Source organism: Taudactylus pleione, unplaced genomic scaffold (assembly GCF_031769625.1).
Source record: "Taudactylus pleione unplaced genomic scaffold, aTauple2 ptg000400l, whole genome shotgun sequence".
NCBI classification, from domain to species: domain Eukaryota; kingdom Metazoa; phylum Chordata; class Amphibia; order Anura; family Myobatrachidae; genus Taudactylus; species Taudactylus pleione.
The window spans coordinates 4,556,542-4,582,079 of record NW_028284802.1 but is presented as its reverse complement, the minus strand read 5'-3'; the positions used below and the strand labels follow the sequence as shown (position 1 = coordinate 4,582,079).

At 46.7% G+C, this 25,538-nt stretch overlaps 1 protein-coding gene across 2 annotated transcripts in view; it reads left to right on the top strand.

Annotated features, from left to right (window-relative positions):
• The first annotated feature begins 9,696 nt into the window (after nt 1-9,696).
• LOC148506583 (antigen peptide transporter 2-like) overlaps nt 9,697-25,538 on the top strand; it is a 40,785-nt gene continuing 24,943 nt past the window's right edge. For both annotated transcript variants that reach the window (XR_015869772.1, XM_088446544.1), the window contains exons 1-8: nt 9,697-10,195; nt 15,043-15,157; nt 16,062-16,192; nt 17,748-17,953; nt 19,753-19,950; nt 21,224-21,352; nt 23,447-23,635; nt 24,215-24,388. Coding sequence is in view for 1 of the 2 variants with exons in the window: in XM_088446544.1 (XP_088302670.1) it covers nt 9,697-10,195; nt 15,043-15,157; nt 16,062-16,192; nt 17,748-17,953; nt 19,753-19,950; nt 21,224-21,352; nt 23,447-23,635; nt 24,215-24,388 (1,641 nt within the window). In the remaining variant the exon portion in view is untranslated. The remainder of the gene's footprint in view (nt 10,196-15,042; nt 15,158-16,061; nt 16,193-17,747; nt 17,954-19,752; nt 19,951-21,223; nt 21,353-23,446; nt 23,636-24,214; nt 24,389-25,538) is intronic.

The window sequence follows — 25,538 nt, the reverse complement described above, 5'->3', positions numbered from 1 at the left end:
TCACACCAGGCACCTCCCCAGGCAGCAGAGGCAGATGGAAGCTGGCTGTGTCCTAAGGTCATACCAGGCACCTGTCCAGGCAGCAGAGGGAGATGGAAGCTGGCTGTGTCCTAAGGTCACACCAGGCACCTCTCCAGGCAGCAGAGGGAGAGAGATGGTAGCTGGGTGTGTCCTAAGGTCACACCAGGCACCTGTCCAGGCAGCAGAGGGAGATGGAAGCTGGCTGTGTCCTAAGGTCACACCAGGCACCTCTCCAGGCAGCAGAGGGAGATGGAAGCTGGCTGTGTCCTAAGGTCACACCAGGCACCTCTCCAGGCAGCAGAGGGAGATGGAAGCTGGCTGTGTCCTAAGGTCACACCAGGCACCTCCCCAGGCAGCAGAGGGAGATGGAAGCTGGGTGTGTCCTAAGGTCACACCAGGCACCTCCCCAGGCAGCAGAGGGAGATGGAAGCTGGGTGTGTCCTAAGGTCACACCAGGCACCTCCCCAGGCAGCAGAGGGAGATGGAAGCTGGGTGTGTCCTAAGGTCACACCAGGCACCTCCCCAGGCAGCAGAGGGAGATGGAAGCTGGGTGTGTCCTAAGGTCACACAAGGCACCTCCCCAGGCAGCAGAGGGAGATGGAAGCTGGCTGTGTCCTAAGGTCACACCAGGCACCTCCCCAGGCAGCAGAGTGCCCTTCCAAGCACCTCACAAGCCAGAGGCAGGCATCACTGGGGCAGCGACGGTGTCACACTCTGGGCCTTGCGTCATTCGGGTGTGGTATAAAAGGACAATACTATAAAATTCGACATTCAGAAGGTCGACTGGTTCTGAATTATGACTGTACAAATGTCGACATGGTAATTTGGTCAACCATCATTCTGTATACATGCATTTAGGTCGACAGGGTTAAATGACCGACGCTGTGAAAAAAAGGTCGACATTTAACATGTCAACACTAAAATTACAATTTTTTTTTTCTTTTTTGTTATTTTAGCCTAACCCAGTGGTTCCCAAACTTATTTGAATCACGGCGCCCTAGAGTATCAGCATTGTTTTCACGGCACACCTAAGCCAAAAGTTTGTTATGGAGAAATTAAAAGAAATGCAGTGAAGTAGTACATTGACTCAGTGAGGTAAATTGTGCTGACCTGTCATCCTTAGGGTCAGTTATGTGGTGGTGGTGGACACAGGTTTGAGCTTCTGTTTGTCCACATTTTTACATTACATTGACCATAAAAAATTTGATTTGGTGCTGGACCAGCAACCCGAGGCACCCCTGCAAGTGTGCCAAGAGGCACCTCAGGGTACCGCGGCGCACAGTTTGGGAACCACTGGCCTAACCCTAAAAATCCTTAAAAAAATAAATAAATTGTGTTCAGCTGTGGCACCTGGTCAATGTGTGTTTAGTGCGGAGCAGCGTGTGTCCAGGGCTGTTTGTTGTATACACTCATGAGCCAATTAGTATACTAAGGGCCATATTCAATTTGGAGCGAAAAGTCCGTTATCAGCGATAATTTATCGCCGATGACATTATTTTCGCTTGTTTCAATTATCCACATATTCAATTCCGGTGCGAAACGGGGATAACTTTTCTCCATGTATTACATGGCGAAAAAAGTGCAGAATTGGGGTTTAGGGGTGCAGGCTTAAAAAAAATTAGCCTGCAGCCCTGGGAGGGTCCCCAAAAAGTAATCTGTGTAAAAAAAAATGTAAAACAAATCCTCAGGACACCCCAAAAATGTACTTTAATTTTGGGGGCAAAAAATAATAATTGGGGTACAAAGTTTTAAACTAGCGAAATTGATTCAGGGGGGTTTCCCAAGTTTGCGGCAGGTGTTTTCTAGAATGTGGGTGGATTTCTGAAGAATTTTAAGAAATTACTTTAGGGACTTAAAAATATGCTTGCACCCATTTTCTTGTACCCCAAATTTGATGGGACAAGTTATTTTTTTCCCCCAAAAACAATACCTAAGTGCTATTCTTCACCCCTTCTTCCAAAGCCACATTTATGCACCTGCCGCGGCTATTAAAGACCCCCCCGACTATCTTCAGCAGCCAAAATTGGGGGTACCCACAGTGATCTCCCATGTCAGGACATCTTTAGGGGGAGTGACAGGAGGATTTCCCGAAAATTTAATGGACTTTTCGATACTTACCTTTCGGCCGGGTCCAGTTTTCGCCGTATCCTAATTGAATACTGGGATAAAGCGGGCATGCGCTCGATACTTTATCCCAGAACAAGCAGCGATGAGGGCGAAAAGTCCGACCTCTGACTTTTCGCCCCATATTGAATACGGTCCTTAATTGTACCTTCTAAGTAATTTACTGAATAAATCTTTACTGATTTTTTATTTACCTCAAGACTGTATATTACATTTATTTATACATTTATTATTTAGTCACTATTATCATTAGAAACCTGTTACCAACATCAGTGTTCTCATTATAACCAGACAGAAATTCATAGGTGAGCGCTGCTGCCTCATATTTCTATATTTATAACCTAGGAGAGTGGTGACCTCACCAGCAATAGCAGCTCCCAACCCACTCCAGATCCATCTAGATGAGCGCACTGTATATAAATAAATGTAACCTTTGAATATCTTTCAGATATATCTGCATCGGCTGTGCTGCAGGGCCGACCTGATATGTCTGCGAATGAAGTAAGTCACAGACATATCGGGGGTACACACCCGCCGATGCAGTCACGATATATATCGTTCCTCGATCGAATTAACGATATATCGCCAAGTGTGTACCCAGTTTAACGGTACTCTAATGGGTGTGGTTGCAGATATGTGGAAAGACAGATATACAGTGGGGAAGCCGGCGGACCTAATCCCGACACCCGGCTTCCCGACTGTCATATCCCGGCACGGGTCTAAAGACAGGCGTCGATATGCCCACGCCTGTCATTAGACATACGCCGAGTGCCCGATGCCCGGCATCCCTATCGAAGGGACGCCGGGCACTGAGCGAGGATAGCCGTGGGGGGGATAGGGTTAGGTTTAGGGTTCCTGGGGGGCAACTTGGGGTTAGGCACCCCCGGGAGGTTAGGTTTAGGCTAGGGGAACGGTCGGTTAGCGTTAGGCACCCCCAGGGGGGAGGTTAGGGTTAGGCACCCCACCGGGCGACTTAGGTTTAGGCGGCAGGGAATGGGGGAGCTAGGTGTAGGCACTTAGAGGGGGGATTAGGGTTAGACACTGGGGGGAAGGTTAGGGTTAGGCACCCCTAAGGGAGGGTTAGGGGGTAGAAATACCTTTGACGATCAGGATTTCCTCCTCTACCGGGATGCCGCTGTCGGGATTCCAACCACCGGGCACGGGTCCGGCGGTAAATCATACCGATTCCGGGAAGACATGCATGCACTTTCTGACTCCATATTTATAAATATATATATTTTCATACACTAGAAACCGTCATCATTGTGCAGAATAATATTATACGTTGTTCCAGAATTGTTATATCACCTACACTATGTAATAGTGACTGTGAGTTATAGTTATTTTTTTTACTACATAAAGATGGGTGAGAATTGAATGGCAGAGGAAACGTTGACTAGAGGGGAAGAACATGAAATCCTGGCCGGACAGTACTGCTCCTCGACTTCACCAGCTTCCGCAGGACGAATATTATTTGGCTGATTTTTAGCTGTTAATGAGATTTTTTCCTTTGGGAAATGGTGTCATTAAAAATAACACATATCTCGTTCGGTCTAATAAACCAGCAGGTTTCACTGAACCACAGCTATTGCGGAAAGATGCTCATTCTGTTTAATGTTCATCAGAGAAGGAATTAGACTTTACCCCCCACCCTCTCTTCCTCTCCCCATGCTTGGTGTTCTGCTTCTGTTACTGTCGCTATCATCCCATAAGTATGTGAGGCCGCTATGACTGATGCTGGCTCCGCGCCACCTTGTGGCTTGTATACAACTTTCAAGTTCCCTTTGCCTGCTGGTTGTCGGACATTTTAAAGACTTGCTAGAAACTTTGATGAGCACTTATCAAAATGGCTGATCAGAAAAGTCCTAGCTCGGGACTTGTGGCAGATCTATAACCTGGGCTTAAACATGGACACTAATAATGGATAATAACTTGGAACCTTTTGAAACGTATGTTCTTGGGGCCTGATTCTGCAAGGGTCGTAATTGCAAAGCTGCACGCAGGCTATAGATATATGATATATGCATGCTGACTATAGATATATGATTGATGTATGCACGCAGGCTATAGATATATGATGTATGCACGCAGGCTATAGATATATGATATATGCATGCGGGCTATAGATATATGATGTATGCATGCAGGCTATAGATATATGATGTATGCACGCAGGCTATAGATATATGATGTATGCACGCAGGCTATAGATTAGAGATGAGCGGTTCGGATTCTGTGGAATCCGAACCGCTACGAACATTGGGGATCCGAGTCCACCCGAACCATGTTCGGGTGTTCACCGCCTGACTCGGATCCCCGTTCGGGGCCGAACGGCGGCCGCCTGATGTCGGATTCTCACTAGAGAATCCGACATCAGGTCTCCTCGCGTGTAGGGCAGAGCGCAGTGATAGCGCTCTGCCCTACACAGACACAGACACACAGCCGCCAGCGGCAGCTGTGTGTTTGTCACAGCAGCCAATGAGAGTCACACAGACTCTCATTGGCTGCTGTACGGAGGGAGCCGGCTGGAGCTCACACATGAGCTCCGTCTTCCGGCTCCCTCCGCAGCGTGTGACAGCAGAGCGGACGGCGCGGGAGCGGGGAATCAGGTAAGTTTTATTTTTATTTTTTTTTTACTTGTCAAAGGTCCGGGGGCGCTACTGGGGGGGTCTGCTACTGGGGGGGCCTGCTACTGGGGGGGGCTATACTACTGGGGGGGTCTGCTACTGGGGGGGCTATACTACTGGGGGGGTCTGCTACTGGGGGTCCATACTATTGAGGGGCCTGCTACTGGGGGGGCTATACTACTGGGGGGGGTCTGCAACTGGGGGGGGTCTGCTACTGGGCGTCCATACTACTGAGGGGCCTGCTACTGGGGGGGGCTATACTACTGGGGGGGGTTTGCTACTGGGGGGGTCTGCTACTGGGGGGGCCATACTACTGAGGGGCCTGCTACTGGGGGGGCCATACTACTGGGGGGGGCTTACTACTACTGGGGGGGGCATACTACTGGGGGGGCTTACTACTACAGGGGGGGCCATACTACAGGGGGGGCCATACTACAGGGGGGGCTACTACTGGGGCAGCCTACTACTGAGGGGGGCCTGCTACTGGGGGCAGCCTACTACTGGGGGGCCATACTACTTAGGGGGCTGCTAATGGGGGGCATACTACTGGGGGGGCCTGCTAAAGGGGGGCATACTACTGGGTGGCATGCTAATGGGGGGCATACTACTGGGGGGGCCTGCTAATGGGGGGCATACTACTGGGGGGCATTCTACTGGGGGCACTGCATAGGGGACCCTACTACTAAGGGGACTGCATAGGGGGCACCACTGCTGGGGGCATTGTGTAAAGAACACCGCTACTGTGGGCATTGTGTAAAAGGGGCATTACTGTGGGCATTGTGTAAAAGGGTCACTACTGTGGGCATTGTGTAAAAGGGGCACTACTGTGTGTCGTAACATAAATAAGAGACACTACTTTATGGTGTAATGTGAATCAGGCCCTACGTGCGGTGTAATGTGAATAAGATTGTGCACTGTGACTCCTTGGGCCGTAGCCCACTATGTAAACAAGTACTGTGACTCTGCTGGCCGTACCCCACTGGGTGGGTGCACTACTTTTCATTTCTGCCACTGCTGTGTGGCAATGTGTCATAGATGTGCTTTATACTGTGGTGTCTGTGTCGTTGTGCCGCTGCTCTGTCGCTTAGGAACCAGTCAGCTCACTGCAACCTTTGGCCAATAATGTTGAAAACAATATTATGAGCTGTTATATGGTCTAAATTGACTGGAAATTAATGTTATTGAGGTTAATAATACTCTAGGAAGAAAAAAAAGACCAATTTATGTGATTTTAGCTTTTTTTGTAAATTTTTGTAAAAAAATCCAAATCCAAATCCAAAGCCAGTCACCGCAGTTTGGCAAATCCAAATCCAAAGCCGGACGACGAATTAGAACCAAATCCAAATCCGGCAAAAATGGTCCGGCGCACATCCCTACTATAGATATATGATGTATGCACGCAGGCTATAGATATATGATGTATGCACTCAGGCAGCTTTGCAATTGCGATCCTTGCAGATATGGTAATGCAGTAGGAGGCATCACGCCCCCTGTGCATTACTTAACCGAGCTGCATTGTCCAACGCAGCATTGGATAATCTGTGTACCATCGGCCGGCTGCGGTGGCCCATGGGGTCCCGCAGCCGGCCGCCGCAGTTTGGAGGAAGAGGTCAGGAAATCTCCATCAGCCGACGGAGATCCTGGCTTCCTCCCTCCCCCGCAGTGGCGGCGTCTCGCCTCCCTTTCGGGAAACGGAGGCCATCGCTGCCCAGTCCCCGCCCACAAACTGCAGCAGACTGTCAATCACTGCCAGTCTGCAAGTGAGTTAGCAGGTCCCATTCTGCACACTGACAAACATCGGGAATCAGGCCCTTAGAGTGGAAATTAATTGTCGGCGCTGTGCACGCCCCTGAAAATTACGGGACCCCAACGAGGCTGATGTTACGCAAGGTCATGGTGTAACGACCGTACAACAGCCCTTTGCGCACATTTCCAAGAATTGATTTCCTCACTTTCAAAACTGCAAAGATGTGCTGTATAATTGTCTGTAATATTCACTGGTTACTGTGCGGCAAAGTGTATATTATATTTACTGTATGTAACATGTAACCTTAGTGGTCATGCCCGTGTAATATGAAACCTTTCTAGTCTGGTCCGTGTAACATGTAACCTTTAGCAGTCAGGTCCAGGGCAGATGTACAATAGCTCTCATCTTATATAGGACTGTCTGTCCGTCTGTGTGCCACGGAGTCTAAATCTGTATACAAAGTGTTCTGAACTGGAAACAAACCATGGCCGCAGCATAGTGGCACTTGGTATACAGATTCAGATTCTTTGTCACACACATATACAAGTGTCACATATCACATTAGTCACTGCAGTCTCGTGAAGCGGTTTTGTCGCATCCGATTGCTACGTAGACCCATTTTTGCATGAAAAAGACCCTCGGCACAAGCCGAGTCGCACGCCACCTGGTGGGCCGAAGAGGGCTGTTTGGCACAATTGCAGCCACAGTGTATGAGGACTCATCTCTGTGTCAGTGTCAGACGTAGTTGTGCAATTTTTTTGTACTGCGCAAGTGTCTAAGTCGCACTGTGGATACATCCTGATTGTGGGGCTGATTCACAGATGACAGTATTGCAGAGCCGCACACAAGAGGCTGCGCAATTCTGTCTAAATGTAGGAAACAGACAACTCCTTGGTGCATCTGCGATCCCAGCGCAGCAACTGAGGTTGCAGCTTGGGATCACCATCGTGACTATTGGTTGCAGCAGAGAGCGATTGAGAATCAGCCCCATAGTGTTCTAGGCACATTAGATTATTATTATTTTTTTAATAAAGTCACAGATTACCCCCTGCAATGCCTGGCGGTCACTAGCTTGGGACCTACGTCTTGTGCCTTTTTACATATGTTAGTGTCTGACTCACACAGCAGCTGTATGCGCTACCAGCGCCAGTTCTCCCACAGCAGCTGCATACGCTGCCAGCGCCAGTGCCCAGGGTCTAACACAGCAGCTACCAGTGGCAGGGTCTCACACAGCCGCTGCATATGCTGCTAGCGCCACAGTCCAGGGTCTCACACAGCCGCTGCATACGCTGCTAGATTCAGTGTCCAGGGTCTCACACAGCCACAGCTAGCGCCACTGTCCAGGGTCTCACACAGCAGCTGCATACAGTATGCTGCCAGTGCCAGTGCCCACGGTTTCACACAGCAGCTGCTAGCGCCGGGGTACTCATGCATTGTAATTTTGTCACCTCAGCGATGCAAATAAGACACATATTTTGTTAAAGTCTATGGCGTGAATTATTCGCAAAGCTCGTTGCCAACCAAACGGGACAATTTTGTTATATTTGAGAATAGGTGTAAGTGGACACATCTGTACATTTTATTTTTGTTTTACAGCAATGTGACCTAGATTCTATAGGAATGAAGTTGCGCCGCACAGCCATTTTGCTATATCCACTTAAAACATGACATCATCTCATCTGCTCTAAGGTCAGGCTGGAGTGTGCAGTACATATAGGGAATTCAATAAAAAATCTCTATCATGATTATACTAGTAAAATGGACCCGGGTCACTTCAGCCTGTCCCCGCTCCACCCTGTCCTTCCCCTTGTCTCCTCCCTGCTATATTTACCACCCTGTCCTTCCCCATGTCTCCTCCCTGCTATATTTACCACCCTGTCCTTCCCCATGTCTCCTCCCTGCTATATTTACCACCCTCTCCTTCCCCATGTATCCTCCCTGCTATATTTACCACCCTGTCCTTCCCCATGTCTCCTCCCTGCTATATTTACCATTCTGTCCTTCCCCATGTCTCCTCCCTGCTATATTTACCACCCTGTCCTTCCCCTTGTCTCCTCCCTGCTATATTTACCACCCTGTCCTTCCCCATGTCTCCTCCCTGCTATATTTACCACCCTGTCCTTCCCCTTGTCTCCTCCCTGCTATATTTACCACCCTGTCCTTCCCCTTGTCTCCTCCCTGCTATATTTACCACCCTGTCCTTCCCCATGTCTCCTCCCTGCTATATTTACCACCCTGTCCTTCCCCATGTCTCCTCCCTGCTATATTTACCACCCTGTCCTTCCCCATGTCTCCTCCCTGCTATATTTACCACCCTGTCCTTCCCCATGTCTCCTCCCTGCTATATTTACCACCCTGTCCTTCCCCATGTCTCCTCCCTGCTATATTTACCACCCTGTCCTTCCCCTTGTCTCCTCCCTGCTATATTTACCACCCTGTCCTTCCCCATGTCTCCTCCCTGCTATATTTACCACCCTGTCCTTCCCCATGTCTCCTCCCTGCTATATTTACCACCCTGTCCTTCCCCATGTCTCCTCCCTGCTATATTTACCACCCTGTCCTTCCCCATGTCTCCTCCCTGCTATATTTACCACCCTGTCCTTCCCCATGTCTCCTCCCTGCTATATTTACCACCCTGTCCTTCCCCATGTCTCCTCCCTGCTATATTTACCACCCTGTCCTTCCCCATGTCTCCTCCCTGCTATATTTACCACCCTGTCCTTCCCTCCTCTCCCGCAGGATAGTTGCCTTAATTCTGTCGCTGCACAGTCCGGCTCTCACTGTGCATGACGGACACATGACAGCCATCCACAATTATTATATAGATGTTGAATGATGTGAGATGTTTTGTACAATTATTTCATAAAAATGTCAAACAATTCAGAAAATGCTAATGTTCTATATTTCAAAGTAAAATTTTACTTCCGGAATTGTGTCCAGAAAATTGCTGGGAGACAGTATTATGTATGACGCCATCATCTACAGTAGAGGTTTTCACTTTGTCAGATCTTTTATTCTGTATAATTACATATGTGCCTAATTATGCATTGCCTATCTACTGTTACTTATAGTATTATAGTAATGATTTGGCCAGTCACACATCTGTGTTCTGTTTTGCAGGATTCCCAGAAGCCTCTGCTGTGCTCACACCCCCCCCCCCCCCCCCCCCCATCCGCAATGGCCTCCCTATGTTTTCCACTCACTGTCTTCTTGCTGGACTCATCACTAAGTTATATAGCAGCCTGTCTTGTATACAGATATTATCCTATATATTTCCTGGTCACCGTTTGGCTGGTATACCTCATTAAAGCCCCCGTGCTTGGGGCAATAGCTCTTAAACTGCCCTGTCCACGATGGACGCCATCTGCTCTTCTCTACGCTCTGACCCTATGCCTGGTGCCACCTCTGTACCAGACCCTCAGGTTCCTCCTCACCTCTCAGGCTCCGGAGTTACACTCAGGTCTGTCCCACAACTTGCTCTATCACCTGCCCATGTCCCTCTCATGTCTGGTCTGGGATCTGGCGTCACCTCTCATTATCCCGAGAGAGACCCCATCCCGAGATGACAATGGGAATCAGAGCGACAGAAAGAATTTCATCAGGCTCCTAAAATATTCCAAAGCGGACTGGCTGCCCCTGAGCCTGGCTTTCACTTTCCTGACGCTGGCACTATCATGTGAGTCATGCACAACTTTCTATAAGTGTTATTATGTTTTCATTAAGTGTTATTTTATTTGACGGATAGTCACGTCTATTCTGGCTGTTATTGGGCTGTGTTACACTTCTCTCTATTTCCCTTAATGTCTGTTTGTCTATCTAGGTGGCTTTTATGGTTGCACAAAACCCTCCAACTGTCTTTAGAGCAGTAATTCCCAACCTCTGTCCCCAAGGCACACACACAGTCCTGGTTTTAGTGATATCCATGGTTGAGCATAGATGGTTATATCAAAATAAATGAGGTACTAATTAAGTCACCTGTGCTCAGGTATAGTTATCCTTAAAACCTGGACTGTTAGTGTGCCTTGAGGACCGTGGTTGGGAATCCCTGCTCTAGAAACTTGAAATAACCAATGTGTAATTCCGTGTTTATAAGCCGCCATGTGAATTATTGAAGATATGTTTTGCTGAGTAATAAATGACAGACGGGTTGGGTACCGGATGCCAGCGCTCAAGATCACGGCGGTCAAAATCCCAACACCAGCTTCCCGACAGGTTTAGGGTAACGACATCTGTCGGATGGTATCCTAACCCTCCCTCCCCGATGCTTAAACCTAACCCTCCCCGTAGTCCCTAACCCTCCCCCCTAGTGCCTAACCCTAACCTCCCCCTCCCCGCACCCTAAACCTAAAACTCCCCCCAGTGCCTAACCCTAAACTCCCCCTCCCCGCACCCTAAGCCTAACCCTCCCCCTAATGCCTAACCCTAACCTCCCCCTCCCCGCACCCTAAACCTAACCCTCCCCCTAGTGCCTAACCCTAACCTCTCCCTCCCCGCACCCTAAACCTAACCCTCCCCCTAGTGCCTAACCCTAACCTCCCCCTCCCCGCACCCTAAACCTAACCCTCCCCCTAGTGCCTAACCCTAACCTCCCCCTCTCCGCACCCTAAAACTGACCCTCCCCCTAACTCCGCTACTTACCTTCGGGATGCCGGCGCCGGGATTCTGACAGGTACGGGACTCTGGTGCCAGTATTCTAAGCGTCGGCATGACCAGATCCCATTACAGATATGTACATTTTGAAGGGACTGTTCCGCTATGGTTTTATCCACCCACAATATCTACTGTAACTTTATATATTTATTCTCTGTCCCCAGTCATGGTCACGCAGTATTTGTAAAATGGCGCCAGACTACGTCAGAGCCTCTGGCAGCGCCAAATAACAGTCGCAGGGTTGACCAGATGCAGAACCAATGCCCATCATATACAGATCCTTACTGACCATATAAGAGCCACATGTTGACTCCATAACGGTCATGATTCAGAGATGGGCACAATGCCGGTCTGTGCCAGAAAGTATGTATCCGGCATCTCAGTGCCATCGGCCATTCTGCGTGACCATACGGTTACTCAGCAGCCCGATAATCGACTGATCTGCGACCGATGCTGCGACCGATGCTGCGTCTTTATGTCATTTAGATTTGCAAAGCCGCTGGTGGGCGTCTCAATACAAATACCGGCGGCTGCAACATTTTGCATATTTTCGCACGGTGGCTGTGTACAAATTCGCGGCTGCATTAGCGTCCATCTCCGAATCAGGCCCAATGACCACATACAAGGGGAGATGCACCAAGCCTTGGAGAGAGAGAAAGTGGGGAAGTTGCCCAAAGCAACCAATCGGCTTCTGTCATTTTAAAGACTTGATAAAGCTTAAGTGAAACGTACGTTGGCGTTTCACTATGATCCACATGTTTGAACAAAAATGATGCAATTAGCTCAATATTAAAGGGTTCGATCTGGGCAGGTATGTTACGATCCTAAAGCAAAGCTTACAATTGCTGTGATAGAAAGAGTATGAGATCATGAAAAAATTATAATCTGAAAGGGTAAACCGGAGACGCTGTGGTTACAATATAAAAAATACATAATGGGAAGCCAATAGCTGCGTTGTCGAAATAATTTGTTCATTTGTGATCATTACAATAACTGTTCTGATGTGTATATTGTACCTTACAGATGTCCTTGTTAACCATGCTAACGAAGCCTGATTGAAATGCGATCATTGAAGTATCTGTCTGGATACACTAATACCTCTTTTCCACCAAAAACCCAGGTCCGACCTGGGTTTTTGGACATGGTTCCAACCCTGGTCAGACCCATTTACACTGCACCTTTGATCTGGGTTACTCCCAGGTCAGCCCTGTTCACACTGAACTCAGGTCTGCCCTGCTAAACCTGTGAGGTCATAAAAAGTGGGAGGTGAATGCTCCACAACCACCAATCCGCTCATTTTAGGCATGATCCAGATCAGATAACCTGGGTTGTACCGTTTACACTGCACCATTACCTGGGTCCATCCTGGGTCCAACCCTGGTAGCTACCTGGGTTGGATTGCAGGGTCACTTGACCCAGGTTATTTTTCAGGGACCCTTTTACACTGAGCTGCGACCCGGGTAGACCCTGCAAAAACCCAGGTTTTTGCTTTGGTGTAAAAGGGGTATTATTTGACCCTGTGCTAATAGCTCTAGTACCAATTAAACCTATAGAAATTGGAGGGCACTAACGTATATCAATCAATAGCTTAGACTCACTAATCTATAATGACCAGGGTTAATTGCAGTAGGGCAGTGTAAAGCACTGAGCCGACAGCTACATACCTTATTGCATAAAACGGCAATACGACTCAGACTGTGATGGGAATGTGATTTAACTACAATCTGGCATTATAAATAACCGAGCCGACAGCCATATACTTTACTGCATAAGATGCTAAGACGGCTTAGACCGTGATTTATGATCAGCAGCGGAGCCTCAGAAGTTAAACTAAATAGCGGAGAGTGGATGTTTGATAAAATCATTGTTTATTTTATTTAGCCAAGCACATACTGATCAATTGCAGCCACTCATTTATCCGTGCTTCATCTGAAACAGTGATCAGGGTTAACAACAACTTAACCATATGAATCACTGATTTGCTAACTTAATTTAATTACAGCACACGGTTCTTAAGATCTATTTACATGGGAAAAAGGATATGCATTAAGGCTAATCTAATTTTATACTAATATATTAACACCAGAACAATTATCAATATAGATTTATTAACATCTGCTCTGGAATAAATACTGTAGTAATAACCTCAGAGGGCCTGATTCAGAGCCGCTCGTAAGCGGCCGCTCGTTCGCTCCGAGCGATGTTCGCACATCTGCGCATGCATATGGGTCGTAATGCGCATGCGCCAATCAGTCAGTGCGGTCGGAAATCGTGTGCTCGCAAAATAGCAAGTGCCTGATAATTTGAGTGACAGGATGAGGCGTTTGTGGGTGGTAATAGGGGAAGGTGCTTGAAAACGGGGAGTGGAGATCCGAATGCAGGCATGCCAAACGGTCAAAACGGGCGTTTTAAGGGTGTGCATAATTAACAAAGCAGCGTCATCGACCACATCACTTGGTTGTTTCTTAGCCTGAACTGTTCGCATGATTGCGTTAGGAAAATCCAACCACAAGCGCTGCAAGCAATTCAGACGCCTTTCGATGTACTCGATTAATCTAATAAACAGCGGAGATGACGTATGATGCGAGCGGCCAAGGGGCGTCTTTACAAAACAGCGAGCGCATGTTTCGTTTGCTTGCTCAGACATAGAGGCGTCAACAGACCGCAAAGAGCGAGCGCTCAATTTAAATAGCCGGCCCCTTTTTCTGAACGAGCGAGCGCAAATAGCGTCCGGCTCTGAATCAGGCCCGGAGAGTGGTAAAAATGATTGACATTCTCTTGCAACAATTGTTGCAATCTACACTGTAACATTTTCAGTTTGTGAGAAAGCTATTTACAAATAGATACAATATTTTAGGTTTGAGACTGTCAAAGTTTGCATAAGTCATAAGACATATTACCACCTCAATGGATCTCTTATCCAGAGATACCATTAGGATATCTATATACCCTTATGTTCAAACACATTTATTATTAGAACAATATACTGTTACAGTGGAACATTGTGTATTATCACTATATTTGATTGATACACTTTATTAATAATTTTCTTTTTACATATACAATATTTACTTTGCAGTTTTCATCGCACAATATGGTCCTGTAATATTTTGCATGAGCTTTTTGTGTTTTTTGTTTTGTTGTTCCAAGTGAGTTATACTGTATGTGTCCTTTTAATGAAAATCAATAAAAGTTACATTTTAATATTCATCAGTCCAAGTGCACTGCCAGATAGACTTCTTTCTTTTCTTTCTCCTTTTGTATTTACTACTACATAAGTCGGGCGGTGGCACATCCCTGATAATTCAACTGAATACATGATCTAATTTAAAATTTGGAATTATTGCACTAATCCATTAAACATATACATATATTGCAGTTACATTTAGGGTTCATAGTGCTCTGTGCGGAGACTTATCTTTGTGAATAGAAGCTGATTGGTTGCTTTACTCAACTTCTCCCCTTTATCTCTCTCCAAGAGTTGATACATCTCCCCCCTGTAACTGCTGCCAATGCCTAACACAAAACCGTCCCATGCCCAGCTAAATAGTCAGTCCCCTGGAGATCATATTACTTCTACTAGGAGTCCATGGCAGGAAACAAATAGGTAACAGCTTTCCCCTGGCCGGAGATCAGTATCTGTAGTGTGACAGAGTTATTAGCATTATTGGGATGGCGTGGGAGCTCGCTGTGTGATAATCTCCTCCACCTCTGATTGTGTGATATGATCCCAAGCCATGTAGAGATCTATGACCTGACTATTTACTGTACAGCAGATATATAAGGACAGTATGCGCTAAGACAATGTATAAGCTATAATGGGAGCTATGGAAAGTAACACCTAACAACCTGACATGTTATTATTCTCTACAGTTGAAATGATGATTCCTTACTACATGGGGCGAGTGATTGACATCTTGTCCACCAATTACAAGGAGACGGAATTCTTGCTCGCTATATTGTTTATGACCACGTTCTCTGTCACAAGGTCAGTAACACCTGCGTCTATGTGGTGATAATATGCTGCATGTCAGGGACAGGTGCATACACACAGACAATTCCAAAACATACAGTACATCTGCAATGCATTCACATAGAATGACAGAACATGGGCCAATGACCTTTTTAGGAGTTTGGGAAAAAATCTGCTGAAGTGCCAGTACTTTAGGATTTATATACAATAATGTTACCCTCGGTTACACAAGTGAGGTTCTATTTCCTGTACTGACCATTTTAGGATTTATTTGAAAGACGTAGTCTATCATTACTGCCTTACAGCACTGAGGTATTGTGTTCGATTCCTACCATGGTCCTATCTGTGTGGAGTTTGTATATTCTGTGGGTTCCGCCCAGGTGCTCCAGTTTCCTCCCTGTAAAGCGCTGCAGAGTGTGTGTGCGCTATATAAATAACTGGTAATAAGTAATAAAGATATACCGCTTACAACACAAATACAAACATAATTAAACAAAAGTAAACACTGTAAGAAAAAACGAATAAAAATAACGATATGTATAATAGGCTGTAACAACAACAGCTATTTCTGTGGACATAATAAAGTGCATATGTCGCTTACAGTGGAGGTAGCGATTGTGTGAGACTGCCATCTGTCTGTCCCCTTTGAGCTGGTAATATTACCGAGGCATGAGGCACCTTATGTAATATTTTGTGCAGCAGATACTCACATTTCCTATGCTAGGCATGAGGGTCTTGCTTTTCATTAAAGGCTGTGTTTTATTTTTAAAATATAAGTGAATATAATGGAGGAGTTTGATGGACAGAGGTGTGAGGCATGGACATTGCACCATTACTAGCGGCCAGGGCAGCGTTACCTATAAATATGATTCAGCAATATGTACAGGTCTAATATTGATGCATCTGTCTCTCTGTACAGCTCTCTCTCCGCAGGCTGCCGAGGGGGGTGCTTCGTGTTCTCCATGTCTCGTCTAACTCAACGTTTGCGACTCCATCTCTTTAATGCTCTCATTAAACAGGATATTGGATTCTTTGAAACTGCTAAAACAGGTACCGGGCTGTCCTACAATTAGTGTATGATTTAGGGGTCTATTTGCTAATCTGCGGTGATAAATATGATTTCCTATCGCCATTTAGAAACTTTCTCTGCTTGTATGGGGAAGCTTTCACTGAGCAGGGGGTTATTGAATAATGAGAAGGGCTTGTCTTCATTTAATAAATATATCAAGAAATCATTAAAAGAGCATCTTAACAAAATATATTGCAGCTTACACTGAAGCTGATCACAGGGCAGTATGCTAAGTCAGTTTAGGATAGACTTGCACACGGATATGGTAACATTAAGATTAACATGCATAAGAATAAAATTGTGATTTCTTATACAAAATATTTAGGGCTGTCATCTTATGTCTTTAATAATTGACACATATTTCTTATACATGTACTATGATATAGAACAGGTGAGATCACCTATTTAAATCTCACCTGAGTAAGTCCCCATCTCTCTGTCTCACCTGAGTAAGTCCCCATCTCTCTGTATCACCTGAGTAAGTCCCCATCTCTCTATATCACCTAAGTCTATCTCTTCTCTCTATCTCACCTGTACAAGTCCCCATCTCTCTCTCTCACCTGTGTAAGTCCCCATTCACCTATCTCACCAGTGTAAGTCCCCACCTCTCTATCTCACCTGTGCAAGTCCCCATCTCTCTATCTCACCCATGTAAGTCCCCATCCATCAATCTCACCAGTGTAAGTCCCCATCTCTCTCTCATCTGTGTAAGTCTCCATCTCTGTTTCGCCCATGTAAGTCCCCATCCATCTATCTCACCAGTGTAAGTCCATATATCTCTCTCTCTCACCATGTAAGTCCCCATCTCTCTATCTCTCCTGTGTAAGTCCCCATCTATCTCACCTGTTCAAGTCCATATATCTATCTCACCTGTGTAAGTCCCCATCTCTCTATCTCACCTGTGTAAGTCCCCATCTCTCGATCTCACCTGTGTAAGTCCCCATCTCTCGATCTCACCTGTGTAAGTCCCCATCTCTCGATCTCACCTGTGTAAGTCCCCATCTCTCGATCTCACCTGTACAAGTCCCCATCTCTCTATCTCACCTGTGTAAATCCATATATCTCTCTATCACCTGTGTGAGTCCCATCTCTCTATCACCTGTGTGAGTCCCATCTCTCTATCACCTGTGTAAGTTCCCATCTCTCTATCTCACCTGTGTAAGTTCCCATCTCTCTATATCACCTGTGTAAGTCCCCATCTCTCTATCTCACCTGTGTAAGTCCCCATCTCTCTATCTCACCTGTGTAAGTCCCCATCTCTCTATCTCATCTGTGTAAGTCCCCATCTCTCTATCACCTGTGTGAGTCCCCATCTCTCTATCACCTGTGTAAGTCCCCATCTCTCTGTCTCACCTGTGTAAGTCCCCATCTCACTGTGTCACCATTTTATCTATGTAAGTCTACATTCCTGCATCTCACCTATGCAATGTTGCATCTCTCCACCTCACATGTGTTAGTCCTACACATTCTTTATTAAAGGGGTGAGGTTCCCATCCTAGGACTCTGCGTTACAATGCTGCTATTGGTCTCCTGCAGGTGACATCAGTTCCCGACTGTCACATGACACATCGCTGGTGAGCCGCTCTATTGCTGCGAATGTGAACATCGCTCTGCGAATGCTGGTGCAATGTATCGGCCATTATTACTTCATGTTCTCCTTGTCCTGGCGACTCACCCTCCTCACCTTTATCAGTACTCCACTCACATGGGGTGTCCAGAGCCTGTACAATAAGTACCACCAGGTAGCTATGAATCTGTGTGGGTTATGTACTGTATATGTGCTGCGATTGAGAGTCATATTTATAGAGACACCAGTGTGACTATAACATAAGTGTAACTTTATTAGAACACTTTTATTTAAGAGCAAATCATCAGTTTAACCTTGTGGTGCCCCCATCCGCTGTGCCTGGTGGCATATGTGGTATGATACAGGAAGGAGGCAGAGGTAAATGTTACAGGCTAGGTGGATACTGCTTAATGTGTGTTCAGTACAGTGACGTAACTTCATCCCAGGTGCCCGGAGGCAAGATAAATGTTGGTGCCCCCCCCAAATTAAAATGTACTACCCCCCCAGCACCTATGTCAGCCCCAGCTGCCGCCCCCCTATGCAGTTCCCCCAGTAGTGGTCCCCCTGTGCAGTGCCCTCTGTAGATGTCCCCCTATGCAGTGCCGCCTTTGTAGTGCCCCCCAATGCTGTACCTCCAGTAGTGGTCCCCCTTTGCAGTGCCCCAGTAGTAAGGGCCCCTGTAGTGCCCCCAGTAGTAAGCCCCATGTAGTGCTCCCAGTAGTAAGCCCCCTGTAGTAAACTCCCTGTAGTGCCCCCAGTAGTAAGCCCCCAGTAATGCCCCCTGTAGAAAGCCCCCAGTAATGCCCCCTGCAGTAAGCCCCCTGTAATGCTCCCAGTAATGCCCCCTGTAGAAAGCCCCCAGTAATGCCCCCTGTAGTGAGCCCCCAATAATGCCCCCTGTAGTGAGCCACCAATAATGCACGCTGTAGTGAGCCCCCCGTGAGCGCACAAGCATACAAAAAAAAAAAAAACAATACTTACCTGAAACCCCGCTCCAGTGCTGCTGCCTTCCGTCCCCGGCGCCCGCTCCTCGGAACTATGGGAGTGACATCATGACGTTACTCCCATAGTGCATTGCAGGACCCGGAAGCGGAGCTCAGGAGTGAGCTCCGTTCCTCCGGCTACTGCCGGGGGGAAAGAAAGGGCCGGTCGCCCGCTGGTAACACACTCAGCGGGCGCCCGGCAAATAGGGGGTGCGACCGCACCCCCCGTATTGACGCCGCTGGAGGTGGAGCGCCGATCAGCGGCGCTCCATCTCCATAGCAGTGCCCGGAACGGCCCGGGGGACAATGGAGCCAGGTGCACCCTTAAGGGCTGGAGCCCGGCGGCAAATGACTCAATTGTCTCCGGGAGTTCCGCCACTGGTTCAGTGCCTGCTCAGTAAAGTGGGGATGTTGTTGTTACTGGTAAACACAAGGGAACCTCACTACAGCAAGTTCTACAACTTTAGGAATATATTTACTAAGGGCGGGTTTTTAGAAGTGGAGATGTTTCCCATAACAGCCAATAAAATTCTAGCTATTATCTTCTAGAAGGTGCCAGATGAATGATAAGTAGACTCTGATTGGTTGCTATGGGCAACATCTCCACTTCTAAAAACCAGCACTTTAGTAAATATACCCCTTAGTGTCTTTAGCACATAAAAACAATAAACTATAGACTAACATACAGTCAGTTTAGTGAAACTAGACCTATACTCGTGATAAGTACAGTTTAATTAATTAAGAGTTATAAAAGAGGGCAAATGCTCCTATCTTTTTGGGGGTTATGTAATAGGTTCCGAGTTAACGGAACTGGCGTTTTTTCGGTGAGTTTACCGCTAAATTTAAAGAGGCAATTAGTTATAGGGAAAATCCAGCCTTATAACGAATTGCTGCTTTAAATCTACTGGTGAACCCGCAGGAAAGCAAGCTGGTTCCTATTACATGACAATATGAGCCCCCGTAATTGTTATCCACCACTCTTGTCACCTAGGACTTGGTGAAAAAGGTTCAGGACTCCATTGCTAGCTCCAGCGACCTGGCGAAAGAGATTATTGAGTCGGTGAAGACCGTGCAGAGTTTTGCCGCAGAGGAAGAGGAAGTGAAGAGATACAAGGAGTCTCTGAAGAAGATACATGATCTCCAGACATGTAGGGACCTGGTCAGAGCTTTGTATCTGCTGGCGATAAGGGTAAGAAGAAGACGGTATGGTTAGAAGATGTCACACGTTGTGTCTGTAACTGCACAGGGCATATACAAATGGTTGTAAAAGAAATCACGAGAAAAAAGTACGGATAGGAACGACATGCTGCTGATGGTTTCAAGGCATTAAAGGAGAATAAAATAAATTCATAATGTTTTTTTAGGGTCAGAAACTCTACTTTAGCCTCCACCTGTGCCTCACCTTGTCTGCCCTTTTGTCGGCACCGTGTCTTTTCTATTCTTGCCCCGCTTCCGCGCACTCTGCTCATCGGTCATCCTATCTGTCTCATCAGTCACTTTTCCCTTTTCAACCCCACATCTTGCTTCTTATTTGCACAGTCCCCTACTTATTATTATTATTGGTGAGGTTGGGGAGGCATTCCCTCATCCCGTGTCTAATACTCTCCACAGTCCCCTCTGATTTCCTGTTCACCGCAGAAACCCTGCTCGTTGCACAGTATTCCCACCCATAAAAATTAACTTGGCTTTCCCATCCCTTTGCTGCCAGTAACCATCTTAGGAAAAGGAAGCAATACTAATTCCAGAGAGTGATTGACTTGCAGTCTCATAGTTAACAGGAATTCCTATCCTGTACAGATTAGTGGATTGTCACGCAGAGGATTGTGTTGGAGCAAGCATCTACGACCTGATGTGCACAAGCTCATAAAAACAAAACCTCATTTGTGTTGTGCATCGGCAGTGTTCGGGAGAACTTTGCCTGTGCTGCAGTGTTGATAACCAGTACTCTGATACTCTGTTACTGGGAAATGTTTACCCTGTGTGGCACTGTGGACACTTTGTGACATCTTATACATAAAATATAATAATAATAATAGTAAACTGCATAGATATGTACATACATATGTACGGGATGTAGTCAGCATTATGCTATATGGGATACCGACAGTCTAATTACCGGCACCGGAATCCCGACAGCATTTGGGATCCCGGCTCCAGTATTCCGACTGTCGGCATCTCGAAGGTAAGTATCAAGGTATAGGGGAGGGTTAGCTTTAGGGTTACGCACTAGGGGGAGGGTCAGGTTGAGAGTTAGGTTTAGGGTGTGGGGAGGGGGAGGTTAGGGTTAGGCACCAGGGAGGAAGGGGTAGGGGTTAGTGGTAGGAGACTTACTTTTTAGTGTCGGGATTCTGACAGCCGGCATCCTGTCAGCCGGGATCCCATACCCAACTCCATATATACAAGTATATATGTAGCTATGTATGTATGTTCGTATATTAATAATATGGTTCTCTCTCCTTTAGACTATAAACCTGGGAATTCAGGTCCTAATGTTATGGCTTGGGCATAATTTAATCAAGAGCGGAGCAATGAGCAGTGGGGAGATGGTGTCTTTCATCCTATACCAGATGCAGTCCGGAGACTATTTACGGGTGAGTGGCAAAACGCGTTGCGTTGTTCTTAGTTGATGCGTACAGTATAACGAGGACATTGATTAACTCATCTGGTTCTGTTTCTTTTCATTGTAAGACAGAATATTGCTTAATACTTTCAATTCTCTGTATTATTAGTGGCGACTATCATTTGTTTAAAACAAAAGTTATCAATAGGAACATGCAGCAATGACCTGTAATTTTGTTACTGAAAGACAAAGTAATAACCCAAACCATAACCATTGAGATATCCTAGAAAAGTCCATATATCTCTCCCAGAGAAGTCTCTGAAGATAACTCAGAGAGCGCCATGGAGCTCTTGCAGAGAGACAACTTGGACCCTTCTGCTCCTCAGGAAGTTTCTATCCTGTTTGAGCTCTAGTTATGACACCTGCATTAAGGTTTGACAGGTATTGCAGTCATACTCCCCACCTGCCACTGACTCCAGGAATAGACCATGGGGCTCTCAGAGAGAAGACCATGGAGCCCTCCCAGAGAGAACCATGGAGATATCCCAGAGAAGGCCAAGGAACTTAACCAGAGTGGGCCCTGGAGTTCTGACTGAAAATCTCTCAGAGAGGGCCTTGAAGCTTTCACAGAGGGGCACATGTTGCTCTCTGAAAGAAGAACATGGACCTTTCTGAGAAAAATTACCATTAAGAGCCATGGAGATCTGACAGTAAATGCACTGGAGCTCTCCCAGAGGGAGGACCATGGAGCTCTCCCAGAGAGGGGGACCATGGAGCTCTCCCAGAGAGGGGGACCATGGAGCTCTCCCAGAGAGGGGGACCATGGAGCTCTCCCAGAGAGGGGGACCATGGAGCTCTCCCAGAGAGGGGGACCATGGAGCTCTCCCAGAGAGGGGGACCATGGAGCTCTCCCAGAGAGGGGGACCATGGAGCTCTCCCAGAGAGGGGGACCATGGAGCTCTCCCAGAGAGGGGGACCATGGAGCTCTCCCAGAGAGGGGGACCATGGAGCTCTCCCAGAGAGGGGGACCATGGAGCTCTCCCAGAGAGGGGGACCATGGAGCTCTCCCAGAGAGGGGGACCATGGAGCTCTCCCAGAGAGGGGGACCATGGAGCTCTCCCAGAGAGGGGGACCATGGAGCTCTCCCAGAGAGGGGGACCATGGAGCTCTCCCAGAGAGGGGGATCATGGAGCTCTACCAGATGGAGGACCATGGAGCTCTCCCATGGATGGTAATGTAGAACACTTAAAGTGAACTTTGAACCCCCAGCTGTATTATATATCAGTAATTACATTCCAAATGTGTTTAAAGTTTTATTTTATATTTTAAATGTAATTCTCATCCATTTTCTTGACAAAGGCATTTCATGTAAATAGAAATGTAAACTCAGTTTCACCTGTTAATTGAAAAACAAAAAAGATAATTCCATTCAGTGATATATAATAAGGCCATGACATATATGTGGGGATAATATATAATCATCAAATCCAGTCCCTCTATAGACTGATATCTATCTGTTTAATCCATTAATGTTTACTTTCACATTCCCATTTCCTGATCAGTAAATATCGCTTTGTTTAACTATTTTATTCCTAATTGTTTTATGTAAGTAAGTAGATATTCCTGTATGCGCATGTGTCAGTTTTAGTTCATATGGTCTGAAAAGTTTGTGGACTGAGGGGAGATATATCAAATCTTGGGGGGAGAGTTATCAAATCCTGGAGAGAGAGAACGTATCAACCAATCAGCTTTTAACTATTATTTTACAGGCTATACTAAAAAAATGACAGAAGCTAATGGGTTGCTACAGTATGAACAACTGCTTCACTTTATCTCTCTCAAAGATTTGATAAATCTCCCCCTGTGTGTTTTCAGGGAAAACCGCTGATGAATATAAAAGCAATATACTGTCAGTGCTCGTGTCTGTACTTTATATAATTTTTATTCAGTAATGGAGAGACAAAGAGGGCTGTATGTGGCTGTTTAATGGGTTTTAGTCTGTAGGAAATACAATTCTGATAAAATAGTCAATGAAAAGTAGTTCTAGATTTACCAGAAATATTTGATGACGGATCCCTATTAATGTACGTTACTTCTCCCCAACCCTTCTATGTTCCCCTCTTAGTCCCTGGTACACTGGCTCAGTGAGATGACACATTCAGCTGCTGCTGCCAGCAAAGTCTTCCAGTACCTGGACCGGGAGCCGCTGGTCCTCACATCTGGTTCTCACTGTCCTGATAACTTACGTGGAGAATTCGAGTTCAAGAACGTGATATTTTCTTACCCTTCCCGCCCAGACGCCCCCACCCTGCAGGTGAGTGTAACTGCTGCTGTATGTCCGAGACTGCCCCAACCAGGACCACGATCGGACGTGTTATAGTAAATAGAATCTGATCCTAAATACCGTGTGGCTGAGACATTGTTATATTTATACACTGTACAAAGCAGGTACTGGGCATCTGGAAGATCATACAAAACAATATGGAGACTTTCAGGGTGAAATGTTATCATTTTATAACTATATCTGGAATTGAAGAGGCTACCAGTGAATGACAATTTATGCAAATCCAGTCTTCACACTGAAGAATGACGCACAGAGACCAACGCGTTTCACTGCTTTTACTAAATCATAGAGAATGTAACGTACACATTCCCATTAACATTGGTTCAGCCTACAATATGGCTCCACTGTGTATCGGTGATGGGTGCACTTTTATCTGACAGAGTTTGATAATGCTGAGAAGTTTCTACAACCTCAGTAATAAGCAGTAGCTGTGGTGTAGGCTAATGTGTGGGCCTGAGATATAACTTGTGTCACTTCTATTTGTTTTCTTTGATCTACATCATAAACTTTATGTTCTGTCTTATGCTGCAATCATCTTACTCCCTGCAGGACGTCTCATTCACCCTCCCCCCTGGCACTGTCACCGCTCTCGTTGGGCCCTCTGGTGGTGGGAAGACGACCTGCGTGTCGCTGCTGGAGAGATTCTACGAGCCACAGAGTGGGGAAATCCTGCTGGACGGAAGGCCCATAGCTGACTATAAACATCAGTTCCTTCATAGCAAGGTAATATCAGGACGTCGCTATGGGGTTACTCCAGCTAACGTGATATTTACCCACAACTATACAATACGGTTCTCATGTCAGCGAAAAACAGGAAGCTGAAATCCCAGTGTGCCATGCCAGCGCTGTGCCCCCTGCTGCTCTCTTCCAGTTAGCGACCTGCGATAGAAGCTGGCACAGCGCTTTTTGAATTTGTACTTATTCCGATTGTCAACCCTGGGACAAAAAAGATGAATTCTGCCGTTGTGCTAGTTATGGGGACGATAAGTTAAAAATACTTTTTAGCTATTGGTCCCCTTTATAGAGTGTGTGACATAGTACATACTGTCCATTTACTGAGGATCTTCAGAGGCGTTTCACACTTTCTGCCACTCTATGCAGCACTCGCACGCTGCCATTCCCCTCCTCCTCTCTAGTCACCGCAGGAGTGATTGTGGTGACACAATGAAAGGAGCAGGGAATACCTCAGGGAATACATCCTTACCCTCTCATGTCTTTGCACGTTCCTCCCATGCAGTCAGTCTCCACACTACAGTGATTGCAGGGAGGAGAACAGGTGACACATGGAGGAGGGGAGCGGGATACTGGCGGCCAGGTGGTGAGAACCTCATCTCTCTATCCCATAGGGCAGTGCTGCATTACACAAGGTTCTCACCTCACCTCATGGGAGGACTGGCATTAGAAGTGCCAGCTAAGATGGGAACAGTGATAATCGAAAGAGTGAAATAATCATCGTTTACAACATGAATTTGTATTCTCACTTTCATCAAGACCAAATCAATCCTTAGGGCTCAACTCAGTTAGGTGAGCGGGGGGGAGAGGGGGTAAAATTGCCGGCAATTGCAACTGCAGCAGAACTCGCTGCCTATGGGGCTGCAAGCAAAAATGTGTGAGCCCGGCAGTACCATAGGTGCGGCATAAAGCCGCACTCACTCGCACTGCAAGGGAATTCGCACCTGATTGCATTGAGCTCTTAGTGTGTTTCCCGGCTTTCTTTCATTATGGTGAGACTATGATTTGCCCCATGAGAGGTCTGCTCTGGTCTGATGCACACCTCATAGCTCACAGGAGAAGCTCCAATCCTACTCCTGCCTCTGACCCGTGGCTCGCCTCCTCTCCGACACTACTCCCGTGCCGCTACCCTCCTAGGTAA